Below are 23801 nucleotides of genomic sequence, written 5' to 3'. Positions count from 1 at the left end.
GTCTCTAGCTTGGAGAAGAGGAGACTGTTTATGTTGATAAATACGTTTAGGGTGAGTGTCAGAAGGACAGAGCCAGGCTCTTCTCAGTGATGTCTAGTGATAGGGCAGTGGGCAGCGGGTACAAACTGGAGCATAGGAGGTTCCATGTAGATGTGAGAAAAAGCTTCTTTACTGTGAGAGTGACAGAACACTGGAACAGGCTGCCCAGGGAGGTTGTGGAGTTCCTGTGTGATGTACTCTAGGTGATGCTGCTCTGGCAGGGGGGTTGGACTAGATGATGTTTTGAGGTCCCTTCCAATCCCTAATATTCTGTGATTCTGTAATTCTGTGAAGCAACATGAGTATTGAAAGTTGTCTTCATCAGATCCAAAGTTTCTATATCATATTTTTACTTAAGACAGAGTTTAATATGCTTAATACTTTTTATTATTTATAACTTCATAATTAAGTTGTCCTTGGTCTTGGTGTAACATATAGGTTGTATACTTGGTGCCTTGTTTTCCTTGGTGCTCTTGGGAGTGCATGTATGTAAGTGTATGTAAGCTTAAGAAAAAGAGCATGGTAATAATTGTTTTGTTCAACTGCCTATCAGCTTCATGCACTTCTACTTTCATTTGTGTTAAGCAGTTAACTGAGAAAACAAGTATTCTGAAAAAGTATTAACCTTTGTAATCATGCACTTGTTTTACAGGTACACCTGTTATTAAGGTTCTCATGCCTGCACTTTCTCCTACAATGGAAGAAGGAAACATTCTGAAATGGTTAAAAAAGGAAGGTAAGACAGCATTTTCTATGGCTGCATTTGCTGTAATTCTTCAGCTATAAAAATCTTTTCTGTAAGAATAAGATGATTCTTTCTTGTTCTTCTTGAACAATGCCTGCTTTGAAATTGTTGGTACTTAAAACATTTTTCTTTTAGTTGTCTTCCAAAAGGTTAAATTGATCATATCTTTTAAAAGTTTCCATCAGGCTGTTCTAGGATGTCTGTGTGTGTTTTGTTTTTAATTCTGAACATTGTCATGCTGGTCAATAACGTTGGATGTCTGAGAGCCTTTGACTTAGTGGAAGGTGTGTCTCTGTTTCATTTTTCTGCTGTGTTACCAAGTAACAGGGAAGATATGGTATTTTTATAGTTGCTATTCACTTTTTTAGGTATCTAGCTTATAGTCTAAAAATTAAACTGATAGAAAAAAATAGATTAACCAAAATTCCAAATAGGGAAATCTCTTTCCATGAAAAACCAAACAACGAACCTAAAATGAAAACAAACTACTCTGGCAAAAAAAAACCAACAACCAAAACCAAAACCTAAGAAAGCCAAGGCTGTTAGGGCTATTTGTGATATTCTGATAACTGAAAAGTAATATGCTTCTGTTAAAATATGTTGTAGCAGCTAGGTAGTCCAAGTGTATGTTTTGTCTTCACATAGGTTTTATGTAAATGAAAAACGATGTGCAGAACAATCAGCAGTCCCTGTTCTGTCAGGAGACTTTTCTCCCTTCTCCTTCTACCCTTTTGCTTCTCCAATTTAATATTAAAACTAGATTTTGACTGTTTTGCATCCAAGGTAGCAGTTCTAGATAGGTATTGCATTCTCCAGGAGAAACTGGCTTCTCTGTTCACAAACTTCCCTTTTTACAAACAGGGAAGGACTGGTGGGAGATGTGGTGGTCAGAGGCTTAGCAACCATGAAATGGTTGATGGGAGACCTCGTTGCTTTCTACAACTAACTGAAAGGAGGTTGTAGGGAGGTGGGTGTTGGCCTCTTCTCTCAAGTAAATAATGGTAAGACTAGAGCAAATGGCCTGAAGTTACACCAGGGGAGGTTTAGGCTAGTTATTAGGAAGAATTTCTTTACTGAAAGAGTGATCAGGTGCTGGAACAGGTTGCCCAAGGCTGTGATGGAATCACCTCTTCAGGACGTGCTCTATTTGGTTTATTTTTTTAATATTTTTTTTTTGGGGGGGTGGAGCGGTGTTGGCGGTTGGATGTGGTGATCTTAGAGATTGTTTCCAACCATGACAATTCTGTGAATCTGTATTTCTGTGATTCCCACGCCTTGGATGTGTGTATTCTTTGCTGGATAAAAAACTGGCTGCGTGGCCAAGCTCAAAGAGTGGTGGTGAGTGGAGTTGACTAACTTGGCAGCTAGTCACAAGTGGTGTTTCCCAGGGGTCAATATTTGGCCCAGTTTTGTTTAATGTCTTTATCAGTCATCTGGATGCGGGGATTGAGTGTACCCTCAGTAAATGTGCAGATGACATCAAGTTACGTAGGACTGTTCATCTGCCTGAGGGTAGGAAGGCTCTGCAGAGCACTCTAGAGAGGCTAGCTGGACTGATGGACCAAGACTGATTGTATAAGATTAAACAAGGCTAAGTATTGGGTCCTGCACTTGGGTCACAACAACCCCGTGCAAGTCTACAGTTTTGGGAGACACTGGCTGAAGAGCTGCCTGGCAGAAAAGGACCTGTGGGTACTCATTGACAGCAGGCTGAACGTGGGCCAGCAGTGTGCCCAGGTGGCCAAGGAGGCCAACAGCATCCTGGGTTGTATCAGAAATAGTGTGGCCAGCAGAACTAGGGAAGTGATTGTGCCCCTGTACTTGGCACTGGTAAGGCCACACCTTGACTATGGTGTTCAGTTTTGGTTCCCTTGCTACAAGAAGGACGTTGAGGACACTGAGGTGCTGGAGTGTGTCCAGAGAAGAGCCACCAAGCAATGAAGTTGTGAAGGGTCAAGAGCACAAGGCTTATGAGGAGTGGCTGAGGGAACTGGGGCTGTTTAGTTTGAAGAAAAGGATGCTGAAAGGAGAGCTATATTGCTCTCAACAGCTACCTGAAAAGAGGTTGTAGCAAGGTAGGTAGTTTCCCACAAGCAGCAAGCAGTATAACCAGAGGAAATGGCCTTAAGTTATGTCAGGAGAGGTTTAGATTGGATATTAGGAAAAAATTCAACAAAGGTTTGTGTAGCATTGAACAGGCTTTCCAGGTTAGCGGTCAAGTTGCCATCCCTGGAGGTATTTAAAAGATGTGTCAGTATGGTGCTTAGGAATATGGTTTAGTGGTGGACTTGGAAGTGCTAGGTTAAAGGTTGGACTTGATGATCTTAAGGGTCTTTTCCAACCAAATGATTCTATGATATTATAATACATTGCAGAGTTGTAGATGACTGTAGGAATATATCTTGTTCTCAGGCATTGTTAGATTTGCTAAAGAGAATAACTCATTTGGAGAAAAAAGAAATAAATCTGTTAAAGCATACTGTCTTTGACAGATACAATTTGGTGAGCTAAATGTGTTTTGGCTATTCTGCCATTTCCTTTGGCTTACTGTCTAAGTGTTGATACAGCCTTCATCATTGCATTACTGGAGTAATTTGCTTGTTTTCAATACAGTTTGAGAGGTAGCTGGAAGGCAACTTGTTGCTCCAGTAGTGGAAATGACTATCTACTTGTAAAACTTGTAGTAAGAATTTTTGCAGCAATATGGCTCCTACAGTCTGTAGCTGTAAAAAGTAATTGTGCCAGTGTTCTTGAAAATTGAAGCTTCAGTGAATCAAGAACTGAGTCCAAGGCTATGCAAACAATCCAAAGTCCTTTCTGTATTTGTTAGTTGTCAATGACTGTAAGACATTAAAACACAACAGTAGTCTGTTTTACAATAAATAGAACATTCAAAATTGCAATTGGTGTTTTTGTGTGGGCCTAACCCAAAAAGAACCAGCCACATGGCCCCCGCCCCACCTACACACATAGGCACTGTGGGATGGGGAGGACAAAGACCACCTAGAAGCTCATGGGTCAAGACAAATGGTAAGGAGGTTTTTTCACTGATTAAAATCCCAGGCAAAACAGACTCAACTTGGGGAAAAAAAACCAAACCACTAGGCAAATGCACACAGCACACAAACAACACAAAGACCAGTGCTTACATATGGTACCTACAACCCTCCCTTCCTCCTGGGCCCAAATTACTTTGTTCCTGATTTATCTGTCTCGTCCCCCCAGAGGCACAGGGGGATAGGGGATGGGGTTTAGAGTCAGTTCACAGTCTGTTAACAGTTTCTTGCTGCTCCTTTGTCCCCTGTTTCCCCATGGGGTTCCTCCCATATGTGAGAGGTCTTCATAAATATCTCCTTCATGAGGCCTTCCTGCGAGGTCCGGAGCAAGCTGCTCCAGTGTGAGCTTCCCACACAGTCACGGGCTGCTTCAGGAACAGTCACCTTCCCTGGCGCTGGGGTCTTCCATAGCTGCATAATGAACTGGCAGCAAATTTGAGTCCACTGGTTGCAAAATAGAAGTCCACTGGCCAAGTTCACCTCTCCTGGAGCCTTCAGGCCTTCAGTTCCACCACGTTTCTCCATGCATGTGGGGGACAGCCTGCCATCTCACCATAGCTTGCAGGAAACTTCTGCTTGGGCACCTTCTTCCCTTTCTTTCTCAAAAACCACCAGCACTGACCACTCTGTCCCTCCAGCTCAGCTCTTCTCCACTGCTTGCTCTGCTCAGGTGTTATATCAGTTCTTTCATATGTTAATTGCAGAGGTGCATCTATTGTCCTTCTGGTGGCTCCTTGGCTAGCTGGTTTTTTGGAGCAGGGAAAGCTCTCAGAGTCTTACAGGAGCCATTCCTAGCCCTTCCCCAACTTCCAAAAAATCCCACCAAACCAAGCTAGCACACAGACTCATAATATCTTTATCATGCACTGATAGATACATATATTCTTAAAACTCAGAAGACTAAACTTCAAAATTAATAATAGATTTGTCTAATGTGGTAAAAGCAATTTCTGACAGTTGTGGATATTTAACAAAGTAAGTATGTTTCTAAAAGTCCCTTTTAACTATGTAAGAGATTGAGGAAACAAGCTTGCAGACATGCTTTCCGAAGAGATTAAAAGTTACTGCGTGTTTGTGGTTTTTTTTGGTGTGTTGTTTTTTGTTGTGTTTTTTTTTTAATATCTTTAATAGTTTAGGTACAAACTAGGAAACTAATACTTAATTAAAGATGATGTTGCCTGTGACCATTGTCTTAAAAATTACAGTTTTAAATAGCTTGCTTTGATTTATGGCTAGCAATGAATATGGAAGGCTCAGGACTATATTAATGGTGTTGTTACTGAGTGATGGTAATGTGAAAATAAATTTTGTGTGTACTTCCTCTTGGAAAACGTACTGTAAAGATCAATAGTTGAAATATGTTAATATTCTGCTGCAGCAGTTTTTGTCTCTGAATCTTAGTGTTTTTATCTAGAAATGAAAGATAAAGTATGATAAATAAGGATGAGGAATCAACTATCTGTAGAACATTTTTGAAGAATGATAAATGGCTGTATTATATGGATAAGTATCTATCGTCCATGGTTAAATAGATCTGAAAATAATTTTAGGCTAAGTATTCTTAAGTTCTGCTGTATTTTGCAGGTGAAACCGTGAATGTTGGAGATGCATTGTGTGAAATTGAGACAGACAAAGCGGTGATTACCATGGAATCAAGCGACGATGGCATATTGGCTAAAATACTGGTAGGGATTCTGTGTTTCTGAGTGGGATGATACAGCTTCTTTTCAGACTGTTGTTTAGCATTTTACCTCAACAACCAGTTTAGATAGCTAAATTTTCTTCTTAGTTGCATTCCTAGTGAAAAATAATTGCTCTATTTTTTACAGGTACACAGTACATGATTCTATATATGTTTAATGGAATTTCAGTTAACCTGATTTAATGATACTGTTTTGCACCTTGTAGATTATATCAATGAAATATTGCAGTTTATGACATCTCTTACTCTGAGTTATAGAAAAACAAGTTACAATCAGTTAGTTGAATATGGAATTCCAAATGGTACTTCACTCAGGATGTGTGATCTCCATGCTAGATTATCTTGTGCTGGCCATTGAAGATGAAACATTATATAAGATGGGCTGATCCAGAGGACAGCATTTTTTATTTCCTGTATTCTTAAAGTTAAATTGATAAGGCTTAATATAAAGAATGAGAACTGGGATGGATGGTGAGGTTCTATAAACACAATTTTTTAGTATTTTTGTGTATGCCCATATATAGCAGAGTTAATGCTCAGTTTATTTGAGTTCCTTGTTTATGTTTGGCCTTAAATCCTGTTCTCTATGAAGACGGAAGCAAAACCAACTGGACTATGGTGATCAGGATGAAGGACTTGGTTCCTAGCCCTATATCTAGCCCCCCAAAATCTGCTTACAATTCCTGTACTGTTCTCTCTACATACTGTATTCTAAAAAGAGTAGTCAAATTCTGTATCTTTTCCTTTCTCCTTCTCCTCTTTTCTAACATTTAAAAAAAATGTTTGTTTCAGAATGAACTTATGCTAGTTCTCATTGGAATGCAAAAGACTAGGGCTGTAATTCCAAGATCTTCAGTTGTTGCTTCTGGGTAAAATTAAATATTATGCTTTCTGAAAGCACATACTTGATGCTTAAAATTTAAGGGAGACTGGATGGTTTTTTTGTCCATCCAATATGTATGATGGAAAATGTATTTTAGAATTTCTTATATTTAAGAGGAGAACGAAAGCTGTTATTAATTGTGTATAGAGATGGTGAAAGGATTTCCCTTCCCTTTTAATATTCACCATTGTTTTCTAAAATTAACAATTATAAACAATATCCAAATCTGTGGAGTTCTCTTATTTATCCTGTGAAGGGTTAAACTCTTAGCAACACTCTACCACTGCCAACAAGAACAATGATACCTTCTCTTTTTCCCCTTTAGGAATTGAATAGGTAAACATGGATAATCTTAAATACGATTTTGCAATGAATTTGCAGTTTGCTCAATTACAGTTATAGAAAATCTAGTTGGGCAATCAAGTAGGCAGCTAAATGGGAAAACAAGATTCTGTAGCATATTTCTCAGGTTGAATTAATATACTGATATATAAAGAGCTTAACACACTTAAAAATCCTACCTGTGAGCTAGTGTCTCCAAGAAAAGTTATGAAACACTTTATAATGTTCAAACCATAGGATACTGAAGAAATCTACTTGAATCACTGTGCAGTGTCTTACCTTTTTTACATGGTAGACATGTTAAAATTAATACTGTTATTTACTTTAACTCAAAGAGTGTTTGACAGATACTTTGACTGTCTTAGTACGCATTATGTCAGGTTTGGTGGTTCCAGGACTATTAATTTAGGTTCTATTCTTTCTGCCAAAGGATTATTTGTATCTTGAAGCATTGCTTAATAAGTTGAATTTTCAGTGTTGTAGTGTTTGCCTTTCTCTGGCTCCTTACCCTTGCATTCCACTCAGTTGTTTGGCCAAGCAAGAGCATCTACAAAGTGCCATTGAACTTCATGTGAAATTAACACCATGCAACAGGCATGGATACTTGCCATTACTTAGGGACAGCCTGGCATGATTTGGTACAGAGGGGATGCATGACTAAGTAGCTGTGTGGTTCCACTCTTGTGCCGCCATGCTCCTGTAGTGAACATAGAGGGCTTTTGCCTTAGTTGGGCTTTGTATTCAAATACTGTTGTAGCTTCCACTGAACGTTTTCATACTTCATCTTGTGCATCAGAGTTTCAACTCCTGCATTCAAGATACAAAGAATGTGCTGTTAATGTTCATATGAAAAGTCTAGTTTTAAATTACATGCCCCTGTATTGTGTGGCAACATGATAACAGAAAGGATTAAATTTCAGTTCTCAGGACAAGATTCAGTTGTCTACAATGATACTTCCCTTTTGGATATTTGCCTCATTCCTTATATATATTTTATATCATTAAAAAAAACCCCAAGTATAAATGAAAGGCCATAAAAAATGATGAAGCAGGAGTGTTCTAGAGACAAAACTCCATCTCTTTGTACAATCTTGGTATAGCTTCATAGAAAATTGAAGAAGTACAAGTGAGCATGTTATTGAAGACAAAATTATACATATGCAGCAATTGTGCTTTTAAAAAGTTTTACTTTCTGGCAATACATGGGCATGAGCCCACCTCTGAATGTTGTCATGGTCCCTTTGGATGGCCTCTTTTCCTTCCAGCATGTCAACCACACCACACAGCTTGTTGTAATTAGCAAACTTGCTGAGGGTACACTCACTATCCATATCACTGAAGATGTTAAAGAGCACTGGTCCCATTACCAGCCACTGAAGAATGCCAAATGTTACTGGTCTCCATCTGGACATTGAGACGTTGACCACTACTCTTTGAGCACAACCAACCAGCCAATTCCTTACCCAAAGAGTGGTCCATCCGTCAAATGAGTATTGTTCCAATTTTGATACCGGGATGTCATTCAGGACAGTTTTGAAGGCTTTGCACAGGTCCAGGCAGATGATGTCAGTTGCTCTCCCCTTGTCCACCAATGCTGTAAGCAAGTAATAAATGGCCACCAAATCACAAGTCACAATTTGCCCTCGGTGAAGCCATGCTGGCTGCCAATAACTGCATCCTGCTTTCTTACATGCCTTAGCAGACCCTTCAGGAGGATCTGCTTCATAGTCTGTGGATAGAGGGGAGAATTGACTGGTCTGTAGTTCCCCGTGTCTTTCTTTTTTCCCTATCTGAAAATGCATATTATGCTTCTCCTTTTTCCAGTCAGTGGGAACTTCACCAGGTTGCCTCGACTTCTCAAACATGATGGAAAACACCTTTGCAAAATCATCTGCCAGTTCTGTAAGGAGCTGCACATAGATCTCATCAGGTGCCAGGAACTTTTGCACTTTCAGGTTCTTTCAGACAGCTCTTCCTTCTCCCAGTCTCTGCCTTTGCCTTCTGCAACTTGGGTGGTGTGGCTAAAGCCCTTGCCAGTGAAGACTGAGGTAAAAACAACACTGAGTACCTCAGCTTTCTCATTATACCACATGACTAGCTCTCCTGTTTCCTTTTGGAGAGGGTCCACATTATCCCAGTTCTTCCTTTTACTGATGTACCTGTAGTAGCTTTTCTTATTTTTCTTGATATCACTTGATAAATTTAATTGTTTCTGGGCTCTAGCTTTCCTAATCTGATGCCTGGCTGCTTGGATAGCTTCTTTGAACTCCTCCCAGGCTACCTGTTCTTGTTTTTCCAAGGACAGTGTGTCCAGGACCTCCTTGTTCATCCATGCAGACCTCCTGGCATTCTTGTCTGCCTTCCATTTTGTTGGGACATGTTGCTCCTGAGCTTGGCAGGGGCAATCCTTGAATACTGACCAGCTTTCATGGGCTTCTCTTCTCCAGAGCTTTATCTCATGGTGCCCTACGAAGCAGATCCCTGACTTCTTATGCTGTCTCTGACGACTGCACTTACTATCTTTTGTTGTAACCACAATTGTTGCTAAAAAAAAATGCCAGTTTTGGTCTTAGCACTTAGTTATATTTGTCGTTGTAAATAGGGTGAATATTGACTTGATTAGTTAACTGCAAAAGGCTTGAAAATAATATACAAGATCAGAGTGTGGTCAGAATGTATAAAAAGGGGTGAAATTTGGCATTGTACCATGCAGAGTAAAGTGGCTATAGATAAATAGGCTACAAAAAGGACAAGTCATTGATTACTGCAGTCTGTACCAACAGCAGGTGAAATTTACCTAGACCTTTCACTGACCAAGACTTTTTACATGCTGTGACCCCATACTATATTGGCATTTAGAAAAAATATTTTTCCAATCATTAGAAGTAAATCACTGTATAAAAGCAAACTGTCTTTTTTACTCTTAATGCAGTGGCCACAAATTCCAGCTGATAACTATTCCATTTATCACTATCATTTATGTACTGGAAGACCTTTAACATATCTCAAAACTGATTTTGTAGGTATTTGTATATATTTGTACATATTTCTTTTTTTTCTCCATTATTATTGTTTCATTGAAGCTGATAAGCTTAGATTCCAACCCATTAGTCTCTCTCTTTCTCTTACTCTTGTTTTGCTTTCAGGGAAGGGAGAGGAGTTATTAGAGAACATTTGTCATTTGTTTCATGACAGCCCAGTATTAAATCTTGATGTTACTTCTTGAGTATTTAGGGGAACATTTCTCAAATGAAATATGTTACACTTCTTTCATCCTTCTTCCTTTTTTGCAGCAGTGTCTGTATGAATTTGTGTTTTGCTAGTAATCCTGTGTAATCTTTGAGCCTTTTCTGTTTAACTCGAACTTTGTTATTCTACACACAGTCCTACAATAATTAGGAAATAAGATTGCACTCTGAAGGAAAATGCTGTTTAAGACAAACTTTTGTTTTAAACATTATTTGATCAGGGAGTTGTCATCTAGAGTATATTTACACAGCAGCAGATATTTGTAGTTGCTATCTCTAGCTACTTAGGAAACAACAGAAAGGGCATAGGTACAAACTAGTTCTTGGAGCCATCAGTGTCCCAAAGGGGACAAGATAGCAGGCAAGATGTATATGCATAAAATGAGATTATTTGTAAATGGTGAAGGGTCTTAACGATTGAATTAAAAAGGCATGAATAGGATTATGTGAATGTTGGGATATTGGGATATCAAAACAGGATTTTACGGTAAAAAAACAAGAAGGTATCTTAACAATAAAATACACAACATAGACAATTGGCAACTCTTAAATAAAGGTGAACTATTTGAATGCTATCAACTTACATATTAATAGGCTTTATACTAGATGTAAAACAATGATTAAACTAATGCCTAGACAAGGTGATAATACAGTGATTGCAATCATTTAAAAGGATCCTAAAGTCTTAAAGTTCCAAAGCTTAAAAGTTAAAGCTTCTTTTAAGATTTAAAACTAGCTAATGAAGATATGAACATGAGTTTCTTGCCCTTTATTTATTTCAGTCAGGTGTCGCTTTCTCTCAACCTTTTGAGGAGTAACCACTCGAGCAGGTGTCACTTGCTGGAGGGGAGAAGGTCCAGCATACCTCCTAGGGAAAGTGAATGGGAGTCTCTGTGATCAGGGATGGGTCCAGGCTTTTGTAGAATAAAGTGAATTACTGATGTCATTTGACTGTTTAGCTGTACCTACAAAATTTCTCATTGGAGAGTAAAAGGAAAACAGTGTAAAAAGCCAAGAAGACGTTTATCTCACCAACCAAACTGTTTTGTTTATCTACCCATTCTTGTTTGTCTCTGTTTTGGCCTAGCTGTGGCTATGCTAAGATCTGTGAACGTGGGAGAGCAGCTGGTGTTATGAACATGAACTTGGCCTTCTGTTTATACTCTCAAAGTTGTTACCAGTTCAGAGCTTCCTAGGACCTTTCCTTTCCCATGAGAATCTTTCCACCCCAGGCCTGGGGCTATAAAACTGAGAGACAGAGAGCAATTGAATCACAGAAGAGAAATGAGGCAGGGACACGGAGGTGGAGCATTCTGCTACATTTAGCCTATGTAAAGTGAGACACATTTTTCTACTGTTATTGCAGTTATAATATTGAGTTGGTGTATTAAGTTGCCTACAGTTGCATTGTCTTGCAACAGCATGTATTTGCATAGTTATTCTGTGCCAAAAAAGAGAGAGTAGTTTCCTTTGTGGTGGCATTTAAGAAGTGATGGTCTGTTTAGTATCTTCCTGTATTTGTGTGAGGAAATGGAACATTCTTTGCAAAAATGAAAGCATTGAAATAGGTGGGGAGATGGGTGGGAAGGAGAGGATGTTAAGACAGAACTTAGCTGCGAATGAAGTCTCTCAGGGCTGAGAAGAAATTGTTTTTAGTGTTTAATTTCTACAGGATAACTTGCATTTAAAACAGTAGTTTACATAAATAAGCGTTTTGTAAATGTTTTTCTTAAATTTACATTGATAAATAGTAATTTTCCCCAGGTATTCAATTTTTTTTGCAGTACCTTGAAAATTCTGAGTTTTTGTGGTCAACTGTGGATCAACATATCTAAGAAGTTTCAGTGAATCTATTCCACTATCCCAGGAGAAAATCTCACCTCATACTTTTTTTTTTTTTAATATGCTTTTAGCCTCTATATAGTTATTTTAATAATTCCTGTGTAAGTAATGCTTTCACTATATTTATTTCTCTCCCTTTCCATTTTGAATGTTTATGAAAATTACTTTGAGTCTAATAGCCTTGACAAAAACTTGTGCAATCTCTTTTATTTTTCTTTTGTTTCTTAATATGAAATACCTATTCTGCCTTTACAGATACTGCTTTGTCTTAGATTATGTGAAGAGGAGATAGAGGGATCATTTCTGTCAAAAGTATTAAATAATGATTCCCAGATGTACATTAAGAAAAGAACAGCAGACTCCAATGTAGATTTTTCAAATGTCTTTAATTCATGATGGCTACAGGTAGCATTACTATTTCAGAAGCTGTGTTTTTCCTGTTTCCTGTCTTGTATTCTGAATGCATTCCAAAATTTCTGCTTACTGCTGTTGTGGCACATTTTTGATATATCAAAACCAGACTCTCCAGCGACTACATACCAGTATCATGGAGCAGTGACTCTCAGCCTTAGCCAAGGTAGTAACCTAATCCAATAGCAATCATATACCAGAGAAGGAGATGCCAGGAGTTTGAAAATAACTGAATGCCTTTCAGAGTAAGGGAAAAGAGACAGCTTTATTGCAGTAACATAAACAGATTGTTATGCAAACACAATCATTAATAGATTCTTTTAACCTGTCCTTTTGGACTCTAGGAAAGGTGAGCTTAACTATAGTACAGAATAAATACATAAAAAGGCTTTTATTCTAGTCTCCTTAAGGCTTATAACATTAAGCTGTCTCAGGTTTGTGGTTGGGGAGGTTATTTCATATTGAATTATGTCCCTCCACAGGCCACTGGAAAGTTTCAGATGCAATGTAGCTTGTTGGAAATTAAGAATTTTTTTGGTGCTTATGAATTATTGACATCTGGCAGAAGTTTACTCATTTTCTAAAAGAAATTAGGTAACAATTTTATGTTCTTTGATGTAAACTACAATGTCTTTACCATATTGATTTAGTTCAGTATGGAAAACTTAAGTCAAATAAGTTCACTACCTGCCTAACATTTTTGTTTTTTACCTTTAAAGATGGAAGATTTGTTAGATTAAATGAATTCAACTTCTATAACCTTTCTTGTTTTTTCTTGACAGTATAACGTAAGTATGTATGGTTTAAGAAAAAGCAGACTAACAGTAAAATAGATACTCCTGCATGTATTCCTTTTCTGTCTGATTGGGTCTTTTAATGATCAGTGAGATCTCCCCTCAGCCTCCTCTTCTCCAAACTAAAGATCCCTAGTTCCCTCTGCTGCTCCTCATATGTCTTGTTCTATAGGCCCTTCACCAACTTCATGGCTCTTCTCTGGACATGCTCCAGCATCTCCATGTCCTTCCTGTAGTGAGGGGCCCAGAACTGAACACAGTACTTGAGGTGTGGCCTCACCAGTGCTGACTACAGGCCTCCCTACTCCTGCTAGCCTGATGCAGGCCAGGATGCTGTTTGCCTTCTTGGCCACCTGGGCACACTGCTGGCTCATGTTAAGTCGACTGTCCACCAGCACCTCTAGGTCTCTCTTTACTCAGCAGCTCTCCAGCCGTTCCTCCCCAGGCCTGTAGCACTGCCTAGGGTTGTTGTGACCAAAATGTAAGGCCTGTCACTTGGCCTTATTGAAACTCAAGCAACTGGCCCTGGCCCATCGATCCAGCCTGTCCAAATCCTCATGTAGAGCCTTCCTATCCTCTAGCAGATTGACACTCCCACCCAGTTCTGTGTTGTCTGCAAACTTACTGAGGGTGCACTCAATCCGCTCATCCAGATCATTGATAAAGATGTTGAACAAGATTGGCCCCAAAACAACCCTGAAGGACACCACTGGCTACCAACTAGATTTGACCCCATTTACCGCAAGTCTCTGGACCCAGCCATCCAGCCATTTTTTTACCCAGTGAAGAGTACACTTGTCTATGCCATGATTTGCCAGTTTCTCGAGGAGAATGCTGTGGGAGATGGTGTCAAAGGCCTTACCAAAGTCCACATAGACAATGTCCATGGCCTTCCCCTCATCCGAGGTCAGACTGACAATCCTGTAGTTCCCCAGATCCTCCTTACAGCATCACATTAGCCAGCCTCCAGTTATCTGGGACCTCCCGTGCTGACCAGTATTGTTGATAATTGATGGAGAGACACTTAGCGAGCTTCCCTGCCAGCTCCCTTGGTACTTTTGGGTGAATCCCATGCAGCCCCAGACTTATGTGTGTCCAGGTGCAAAAGCAGATCATTAACTTATTCTGCCTAGATTATGGGGGTGGGGGTTTATTCTGCTCTTTGTCTTTATCTTTCAGCTGAACACCCTAGGGGGAGCTGGTCTGACTAATTAAAGATGGAGGTAAAGAAGCCATTAAGTATCTCAGTCTTTTTCTCATCCTTGGTTGCAGTGTTCCCCCCTGCATCCAATGAGGGATGGAGATTCTCCCTGGTTCTTTTTTTATTGTTGATGAATTTACAAAAACTGGTTTTGTTGTCCCTTACATCAGTGGCCAACTTGAGCTCCAGTTGGGCTTTTGCCTTCCTAGTGTTCTCTCTGTATGACCTAACAAGATCTCTGTACTCCTCTTGAATTGCCTGTCCCTTCTTCCAAAGGTGGTAAACCTTCCTTTTTTTCCTAACACCCATCCAAAGCTCCCTGTTCAGCCAGGCTGGCCATGATCTCCGCCCTTTAATCTTGTGACACATGGGGACAGCCTGCTCCTGGGCCTTTAAGTTTTCCTTCTTGAAGAGCATCCAGCCTTCCTGGACTCCTTTGCCCTTCAGGACTGTCTTCCAAGGGACTTTCTAAACCAGTGTTCAGTCCTCACACCAGGTTTCCATGATGGCAGCTACGTCATAGCTGTCCTGCTGCACAACGGCTTCCAGCTCATCCTGTTTGTTGCCCAATGCTATGTGCATTAGTGTAGATGCACTTGAGATGGACTATCGATTTCACCCCCATCCTTGGCCCTTTACCCCTAGACTCATCTCTGGTGGGCCTAGTTTTATCCCTCTCCCTCTTCAAGTCTAGTTTAAAGCCTTGTCCATGAGCCCTGCTAACTGTTTGCCTAGTACCCTTTTCCCCCTGTGAGACAGGGTATTTATTCCCGTCTGTTGTGATAATGCCTGATGTCCTGTAGATCAAGCCATGGTCAAAAAACCCAAAGTCCTGCTAGTAGCACCAGGTTTGGAGCCAGACATTGATCTGTCATGTCTTCTCATTTACCCATTCATCATTTCTGGGAACTGGAGGGATAGAGGAGAACACAACTAATGTTCCCGATCTCTTGACCAATCACCCCAAGGTCCTGAAATCTTTCTTCATTACCCTCGGACTTCTTCTCTCTATCTCATCAGTACCTACCTGAGAGGCCAAAAGAGGGTAGTAATCAGAGAGCCGTATCAGACCAGGAATTTTCCTGGTTATATCCCTAACCTGGGCCCCTGGGAAGCAGCAGACATCCCTGTGGGAAGGGCCCAGCTGGCATATGGGACCCTCAGTTCCCCTCAGAAGGGAATCTCCTATAACAATTACCCTCCTCTTGCTCTTCACAGGAGCAGTCCTAATGTGTGTAGCAGGCTGCTTCAGCCCTGGATAGGGCTTTATCAGCATATTCATTTCCCCAGTCCTCTATCTCCAGTGCCCCACATCTGCTCTGTGAGGGCACCTGGGATGGCAGGGAATGTAGACCTGAGTAGATCACGCAGTTGAAGAAAGAGCTGAGCTGGCAATGCAGAGCAGTGCCCATAGTTGGTGAGGAAGAAGGGGAAGAAGGTGCCCAAGCAGAAGTTTCCCTGCAACCTATGGTGACATGGAAGGCTGTCCCCCTGCATTCGTGGAGGAACGTGTTGGAACACCTGCCTTAAGGTGCCAGGAGGGGTGAACTTGGATTATGCAGCTGTGGAAGACTCCATGGCAGGAGAAATGACTGTTCCCAAAGCAGCCCATGATGCTGTGGGAAGCCTACACTCGAATAGCTTGCTCCTGACCTCGTGAGAAGGACTTATGAAGGAGAGGTTTGCGAGGTCTCTCTCCCATGGGAGGGACCCCATGGGGAAGTGTGGGAGGACTGTAAGGAATCCTTCTTCCTGAGGAACCAGTATACCGTGTACTAACTCTAAGCCCCATCCCCTGTCCCTCTGTGCTGCTGGGGGGAAGGAGGTAGACAAATGGGGAAGAAATTAGTTTTGGCCTGGGAAGAAGGGAGGGGTGGGGGTAACGTATGTAAGCACTGCTCTTTGTTTTGACTGTGTTCTGTGTGCATTCATTTAGTGTGAAATTAAGTTATAATTTTTCCCCAAGTTGAGTCTGTTTTGCCTGGGACAATCAGTGAAGAAACCTCCTTGACATTTGTCTTTACCCATGAGCTTCTAGTTGGCCTTTGTCCTCCCCGTCCCACAGTGTGTGGGCGGGAGAAGTTGAATGAGTAGCCACGTGGCTGTTTCTCTGTTGTTGTGTGAGGCCCAAACCATGACAGAACCAAAACCAAATGATGAATGATTATTTAAGAACTGGATTTAATATGCAGTACCATGTTCTCCTTTGTGACCAAATGAGAATTGCTGTGAACTTAAACTACTTAAATATAAACTTTCATTGCAGAATGAGCCAGCATCAAATTCTGCCCACCTTTTTTCCTAATATAGGCAATAAACGTCTACTTTGTAATGTGTGTGTTAGTGACTGAAGTACTGTGCTGCAGCAGCAACTTCTCCAAGGGAATTTTATTCTTTTGTGCACTTAATCTCCTCCAGGGTTTCTCCATGTCTTGGCTCACCTATGCTTTGTTTGCTTTTCAGCAAAGTTAGGATGTTTTTGGCTCTTCTTAGCTATGCATACAAACAGTAGCAAAAGTAATTTGTTATTTCAGCTCTTCTTTTGATTTGAGATTCTGGGGTTCATTGAGTTCTATACAGAGAGGTTTTTTGATGTTGTGAATTATGAAAATGTAGAATTGACTCAAAAATCCAGGAGGAAATTAATAACAACTTTACTTTGTCTGTTCTAGTTCTGAGCTGCATGTTTGAAAACATGTTTTTTTAAAAAATACTTCTAAAAAATACAAACTTCACAGATTTCCAGTTTGGAAACCTGTATTAGATTAGAAGAAGAATACTGGAATTTTTAACGTAACTGTCTTTGAGTGGTGAACATGATATAAAACACAATTGGCTTGCTCTGAAGAGTGAAGAGTTAACAGCATTGGTGGCTTTGAATGCTCATATAATGCTGGGTTATAAACAAAGCCTAACTGGTATAAATATTGTTTAATGTTTCTGAAGGCTTAAGCAGCCCTGCTGGATTCCTGCATGTGGTATCATAGCATCATTAAAGCATTCAGACACCAAAATTGTGGTAAGACTTGACACCACAATTATGTTGCAGCACTTCTTGGTCTATTCAGTTACAATATGTGGATTACTTATAAAAAGCGATCTGTTACATTGGCAAGCCTTTGTAATTCAAAGAGAGCATGCAAACCCACTTGATTTATTCTTGTTTTGGAAAAAAAATTAGGTGCTGCATATTAATACCTTAGTACCATATGGAGAGTATTTTGAACTTGGGGGACACCTTTGGTATGGATCAAACATCTTAATATTATGCTGATAAGCATACTTATTTCTAAATATCTTGGTCTGTGCAAAAGTATGATAATGCTGTAAAATTATTACAGTCAATAGCCTCAGTATTTTGGATATTTGCAGCTTGGTTTTCTTTTTGTTTGGTTGTTTGCTTTGGCTTTTTGTTTGTTTGTTTGTTGGGGTTTTTTATTTGTTTTTTTTTTTCTCCAGTTTTGGTGTTTCAGCGGTTAGGTTAGGTAGGCTGTGTTTATACTGGCTTCAAGCTGCCATATTATTTGATTATGCCTGGAAGTAACATTGCAGTTATATATAGTTTTACAAATCTAGACCTTGAGCCTCTCTGCGATAGGATCTTTTAGACTTTGAGACAAATCTGTTCAGAACTTTTGGTTGGCATTCTGTCATCCCAAGCACTTTAAAGTCAACTCAATAAAAATAAAATATGATCAAAACTTGATGGATTTTCTTCTCTCAAATGAAGCTTTTCAGAATATTAATGGTGAAGGATGCATCAAATGATCAGAACAAAAATTAATGAAGTAAGTCTTAAGTAGTGTTTTCATTTAATAAATGCTCTTAAAGAAGTATTACACTAGAATTTGCTTAGTGTTCACCCAGAAAAATTATGTGAGCTGGCAAAACTGTAAATGTGAGAGATTTTATCAGAATATACTGAGACCAAATTGCTTTTGCTGTTCCTTCTTAGGTCTGGTGTCAGTCCTTCTAGCAAGCAAGCTGGGTAATCTTGTAAAATCTGATACATTCAGAGTGCAGACATTAACAGAGTGCAGACAACAATCTTTGTTCTGGTTTGAGCCAGGATGAGGCAAATTTTCCTTATACAGTTTGTTTTTTTTTTCCTTTAGAGATCTCTTTTTAAACTAGCAGCAAGTTTTCCAGCCAGTGGACTGAAAATGCTGGAATGTTTTTGTTACTTCTGAGATGCCAAAGTGGCTTTGCTCTGCTGCCTCAGATGCTATGGGAACAGAGAAGTCGTTATCTGCAGCTCTCCTGTAGGGAGGAGTTGACTAGACAGACAGGAAAATTGACCCAAGTATTCCATTCCATATATCTATATAAACTCAGTATAAGGTCAAGGACCACAGAAGTCAAGTGCCTTTCTCCTTCTTCTTCCCTTCTCTTCCATCCGTGGCTGGTGTCTGGAGAGGACTCCGTCTATCTATCACCGTTGATCCCTAGGCCCATGCATTTCTGACCCTCATAACTCTACCCTCAGCTCCTGTGTGCTCTGCCACTCTCTCCAGCAGTGGTTTGGGACATTTTGGAACCATCCACAGCTCAGGGGAGTGCTGTGGGAGTTGCTGGTGGAGGCAATAGGGTTTTGCACATTTCTTAGCACATTTGTATATAATTGTACATGTTTTCTTTTATCATTTGTATTGAATTTAAGCTGTATAGTTTAGTTTTCAACCCAGAAGGTCTTTCTCCTTCATTATTTCTCTCCTTCCCTTCCTGGGTGGGAGGGAGAGGGTATCGAGCATTATTGTAACTGGTTCAGTTGCCAACCCTGAGTCAAACCATGACAATCTTACCTGAATAATAACCCTGACAGGCTGGAGAGGTGGGCCCATACCAACCTCATGAAGTTCAATAAGGCTACACCAGGCTGCACCTGGGCTGGGGCAATCCCAAGCAAAATTACAGGCTAGGTGGAGAACAGGTGGAGAACAGAATCAGCCCTGAGGAGAAAGACTTGGAGGTGCTGGTTGATGAAAAAGCTCAGCATGAGCTGGTAACATGTGCTTGCAGCCCAAAAAGCCAACTGCTGCATCAGCTAGGCTGCATCAAAAGAAGCATGGCCAGCAGGTCAAGGGTGGTGATTCTCCCCACCCTCTCTGTTGAGACCCCATGTGGAGTACTGTGTCCAGTTCTGGAGCCCCTAATACAGGAAGGACATGGAGCTGTTTTAGGGAGTCCAGGGGTGGACCATGAAGATGATCAGAGGGCTGGATTACCTCTCCTATGAGACAAGCTGAGAGAGTTGGGGTTGTTCAGCCCAAAGAAGTGGACTCTCTGTTGAAGCTCTGGTCTTCCAGTACTGTAAGGGTCAAAAACAATAAAAGAGAGTTTGAGGGGTTAACCCCCCCACCCTTTTGGCTTTACTTGATACCTGTCGAAACCCCTGTCCCCCATGGGTAGTACACATTCTCGCTCAAAAAGGGAATAAGGACACAGAGTGAGGGGTTTCTATCTGCTGCGTCTTTATAAACAGAGTAGTGGTGTACAAATGCAAATATAATGCAAGCCATGGATAGAATGCAAAAGATAGGAGGAAGACCTCATGTACGGTCTAATATAATAAATGGAGTGCGTTGGGCTGGCTGTTGTGTGTGTGAGAATGGGCCACCCATTATTTTTGAGGACTGAACAGTAGGAAAGCAGGATGGGGGTTCTTACACTCCCGGCACATTGAATGAGGCGGCAGCGACAGCTCCAGCTGCTGGTCAGCATTTAGCAGCCTGATGGACTGGAGGGCTGTAGACATGCACCACGTGGGCAGCAGTGTATGGCAGCACGTGGCAGTGCTCAGGCGGCTCCGGCTCAGCTGGGCTCGGCTCCTCTCGGTTCTTCCCAGCTCGGCTTCTCGCGGCTCTGGCTCTGCGATCCTCCTGGCTCCCCTCGGCTCTGCTCAGGGCTTCTCCAGGCTCAGTGCCCCCACTGTTGTCTGGTGACTTGTATTCTAATGATACAGCGCACCATTCCAGGTGCTGCAATGCATTATGCCATCTGCATGCCAGCCCTGGCACAGCCCATCTTGAGTCCTGGAACAGAACAGACCAGCTGCAGGCAGGCAGGCGCCCCTCCCCAAGAAGCCCGCAGCTCAGCTGTCGACCGGTTCCTGGTTCCACAGGTACCGTTCAGGAGTGGTGTCCATTTAATCTCCCTTATATGGTGAAATGGTTTTATGGGAGACGTATTTTCTGTGGTAAGGGGCCTAACCCTTGCAAGTACCTGAAGGGAGCCTACAAGAAAGCTGAGAAGGGGAATTTTTTCAATGACATGTAGTGATAGGACAAAGGGTAATGATTTTAGACTGCAAGAGGGTAGCTTTAGGTTAGACATTAGGAAGAAATTCATTAGTGTGAGGGTGCTGAGACACTGGAATAGACTGCCCAGGGAAGTTGTGGATGCCTCCTCCCTGGAAGTCTTTAAGGCCAGGTTGGATGGTGCTTTGAGCAATTTGATCTAATGGAAGGTGTCCCTGTGCATGCAGGGAGGTTGGAACTAGATAATCTTTAAGATCCCATCCAACCCAAACTCTTACATGGTTCTGTGATTCTGTAAGTTAATATTCCTCACATTATAATAGCAACTGTAAGTAATTTCAATCGTAGGTCATCTTATTAATAGTAGGAATCAAATACGATATATTTTCTTGAAGTGCCATTAATATGCCTGAAATATTTACATTACCACTTTTAGTCATATTTTTCTAGACAGCACAATATGTCATTGAATGTTCTCCTTGCCTTAAACTTAGGTGGAAGAAGGAAGCAAAAATGTACGCTTGGGCTCACTAATTGGTCTCCTGGTAGAGGAAGGACAGGACTGGAAGCAAGTGGAAATACCAGCTCATGGTGATGATTCATCTTCTCTGGCTCCACTGGCACCTGCATTTACCTCAACTCCTGCAGATTCTTCAGTTTTAGACCTTCCGAAACTGGAACATAAACTTGGAAAATCGCAGTAAGTTTTTATGTTTTTTTGTAAGATGGAAGTTTTATTTAGTTAGGTCAATAGTGCTGAACCTAGAAGAATCCTTTTTTTCCTTTTCACCTAGTATTAAGCTGTTAGTTTAAGGGAGTTTTTCCATATGTGTGATGTAATAAAACTTGCCCGGAATATTATTTGCTTGTAAGCCCAATAAGTCAAAATAATACTTTTTTTTAGGGCACTTTCTATGGCTGTGTTTTTATTCTGACATACAATTTCCCTATGAAAGATTCCAAACTTGGATTAGGATTACGTTGTGTTGTCACAGAATAATTCTGGCTGGGAAAGACCTTTAAGATCTTTGAGTCCACCTATAACTTTACCAACCATTAACCTAAGTCTACTGAGTTAAATGCTTAAACCATGTTCCCAAGCACCACATCTATACATCTTTTAAACACCTCCAGTGATGGAGGCTTAACCACCTCCCTAAGTAGCCAATTCCAGTGTTTAATTACCCTTTAAGGGAAGATTTTTTTTCTGATATCCAACGTAAACCTCCTCTGGTGCAACTTGAGCGCGTTTCCTCTTGTCCTGTTGCTTGTTACTTGCAAGAGGAGACCAAGCCTCACCTCACTACAACCTCCTTTCAGGTAGCTGTAGAGAGCAATAACATCTCCCCTCAGTCTCCTTTTCTTCAGACTAAATAGCCCCAGTTCCTTCAGATGCTCCTGTTCTCCAGTCTCTTTCCTGGCTTCGTTGCCCTTCTCTGGACTCATTCCAGGACCTTGATGTCTGTCTTGTAGTGAGCAGCCCAGAACTAAACACTGTACTTGAGATGCAGCCTCACCAGTGCCGGTACAGGGCATACATCTTATGTATGTATAAGATGGACACGATTGCTTATACATTGAATGCTCAGTTTACCTATAACGTGTTTTCTGTTTATTTTTTTAGGAGATAAAAGTGAACAAACAAATGGCACATTCCAAAACCCATCCAAAGTCTTGCACCTTTGCTATTTGAATAATATCTTCCTATTTTCATAACAGTGGAGTGCCAAAAGCTCAAAACTATGGCTTTATGTGCTTTTTGTTTTGTTTTGATGTGTTATGGTACTCTAAGGATTGCAAACATCTTAGAAGGGGAATAAGTTAACCCCAAATTGTTAATCACATAACAGTAATCTATAAATCACTGGTTTGTGTCACAGGTTGTACCTTATTTGAAGGTATCACTCCTTATTTAGAGTGAATTGTGGAAACTCAAGACCTGTAAAATTACACCCTATGAAAGGAAAGAATTGGAAACTAGTTTTTTGTAGCATGTGCTATCAAACTGTTTGGTTTTGGTTGTTTTGGGGTTTTTTGGTTTTCTGTTGGTTTTAATTGTCTTGGTTCAGTTCTGGAATTCCACCAGGGTTGGTGACTCCACCACCACGCTCCCTGAGCAGCTTGTTCCAGTGCCTTCAGTAAAGAAATTATTCCTAATATCTAGTCTAGGAATATGTCTGTGTGCATTTTGCCATCTAACTCCCAGGAAATGGATCTCTCTGGCAGGTCCCTTGACCTTGCTTCTCTTCATAGCAAAACCAGCTTCCAACAGAATGCAGATTACCTTCTTGCCTTTCTCAATTATCCCATACAATGATGTCGTCAATGTACTGCAGATGGCCCAGAGCTCCACCCTTCTCCATTGCAGTGTGGATCAGTCCATGGCAGATAGTAGGACTATGCTTCCACTCCTTGGGCAGTCAATTCCAGATGTACTGAACACCCCTTTCAGTGGAAGCAAATTGGGGCCTGCACTCTGCTGCAGTGGGAATGGAGAAAAATGCATTACTGATGTCAAAAGTGGCATACCATATAGCTGCCTTGGACTCCAGTTCATATTGAAGTTCCAGCATGTCTGAAATGGCAGCACTCATTGATGAGGTAACTTCATTCAGACCATGGTAGTCCATAGTTATTCCCCATTCTCCATATGTTTGTTGAAGCCATATGTTTGTTGAAGGGTGAGCAAATCTTTCTGATCACTCCTTGGCTAATCAGGTTATGTATTTGGAGCATGGAGTCTCTGTTGGTATGGTATGAAGTCCTAAGGCAATAAAAAGGTGACTTCAGGTCACTGGGCTGGATGGTGGAGGGATCAGGAGTGTAGGTGGTGTTTTCCTTAGTTCCTTCAGTGGCAGAGAATAGTGAAAGGAACAGGAAAGCACACCTGATCAACACATGCCTTAGACACTGATGCCATCAGCTGAATTTTGGGTTGTTTGATCACGGGGATGTTTACATCACACCAGGCCTGCTGATGAGAGATGGAGTAGAACTATCCACAAGGGGAAAAAGGAATCTTGACCAGCAGTTGGCAGAGCATATTGAGAGTTCTAGATTTGAAGAGGGAAGGAGATAAAACCAGGCCAACTAGAGATGAGACATGGGGTGGCATGGCAATGTTAGGGGTGGAACTGATAGTCCAGCTCAAGGGCATCTACACCAATGCACGCAGCGTGGGCAACAAACAGGAAAAGCTAGAAGCCATTGTGTGGCAGGACAGCTATCATGTAGTTACAATCACAGAAACATGGTGGGACGACTCTTCTGACTGGAGTGTT

General features: G+C 41.0%; 1 protein-coding gene across 1 annotated transcript in view; it reads left to right on the top strand.

Moving 5' to 3' along the window:
- The window catches only part of PDHX (pyruvate dehydrogenase complex, component X), an 82570-nt gene that overhangs the window by 15152 nt on the left and 43617 nt on the right, over positions 1-23801 (top strand). The window contains exons 2-4 of the mRNA XM_009997282.1: positions 692-775; positions 5425-5525; positions 21015-21220. Coding sequence (XP_009995584.1) covers positions 692-775; positions 5425-5525; positions 21015-21220 — 391 coding nt within the window. The remainder of the gene's footprint in view (positions 1-691; positions 776-5424; positions 5526-21014; positions 21221-23801) is intronic.

This window comes from Chaetura pelagica, unplaced genomic scaffold, assembly GCF_000747805.2.
Source record: "Chaetura pelagica isolate M959 unplaced genomic scaffold, ChaPel_1.0 scaffold134, whole genome shotgun sequence".
Classification (NCBI taxonomy): Eukaryota; Metazoa; Chordata; class Aves; order Apodiformes; family Apodidae; genus Chaetura; species Chaetura pelagica.
Note: the sequence above shows the minus strand (reverse complement) of the source record. Positions and strands in the feature narration are given on the sequence as shown.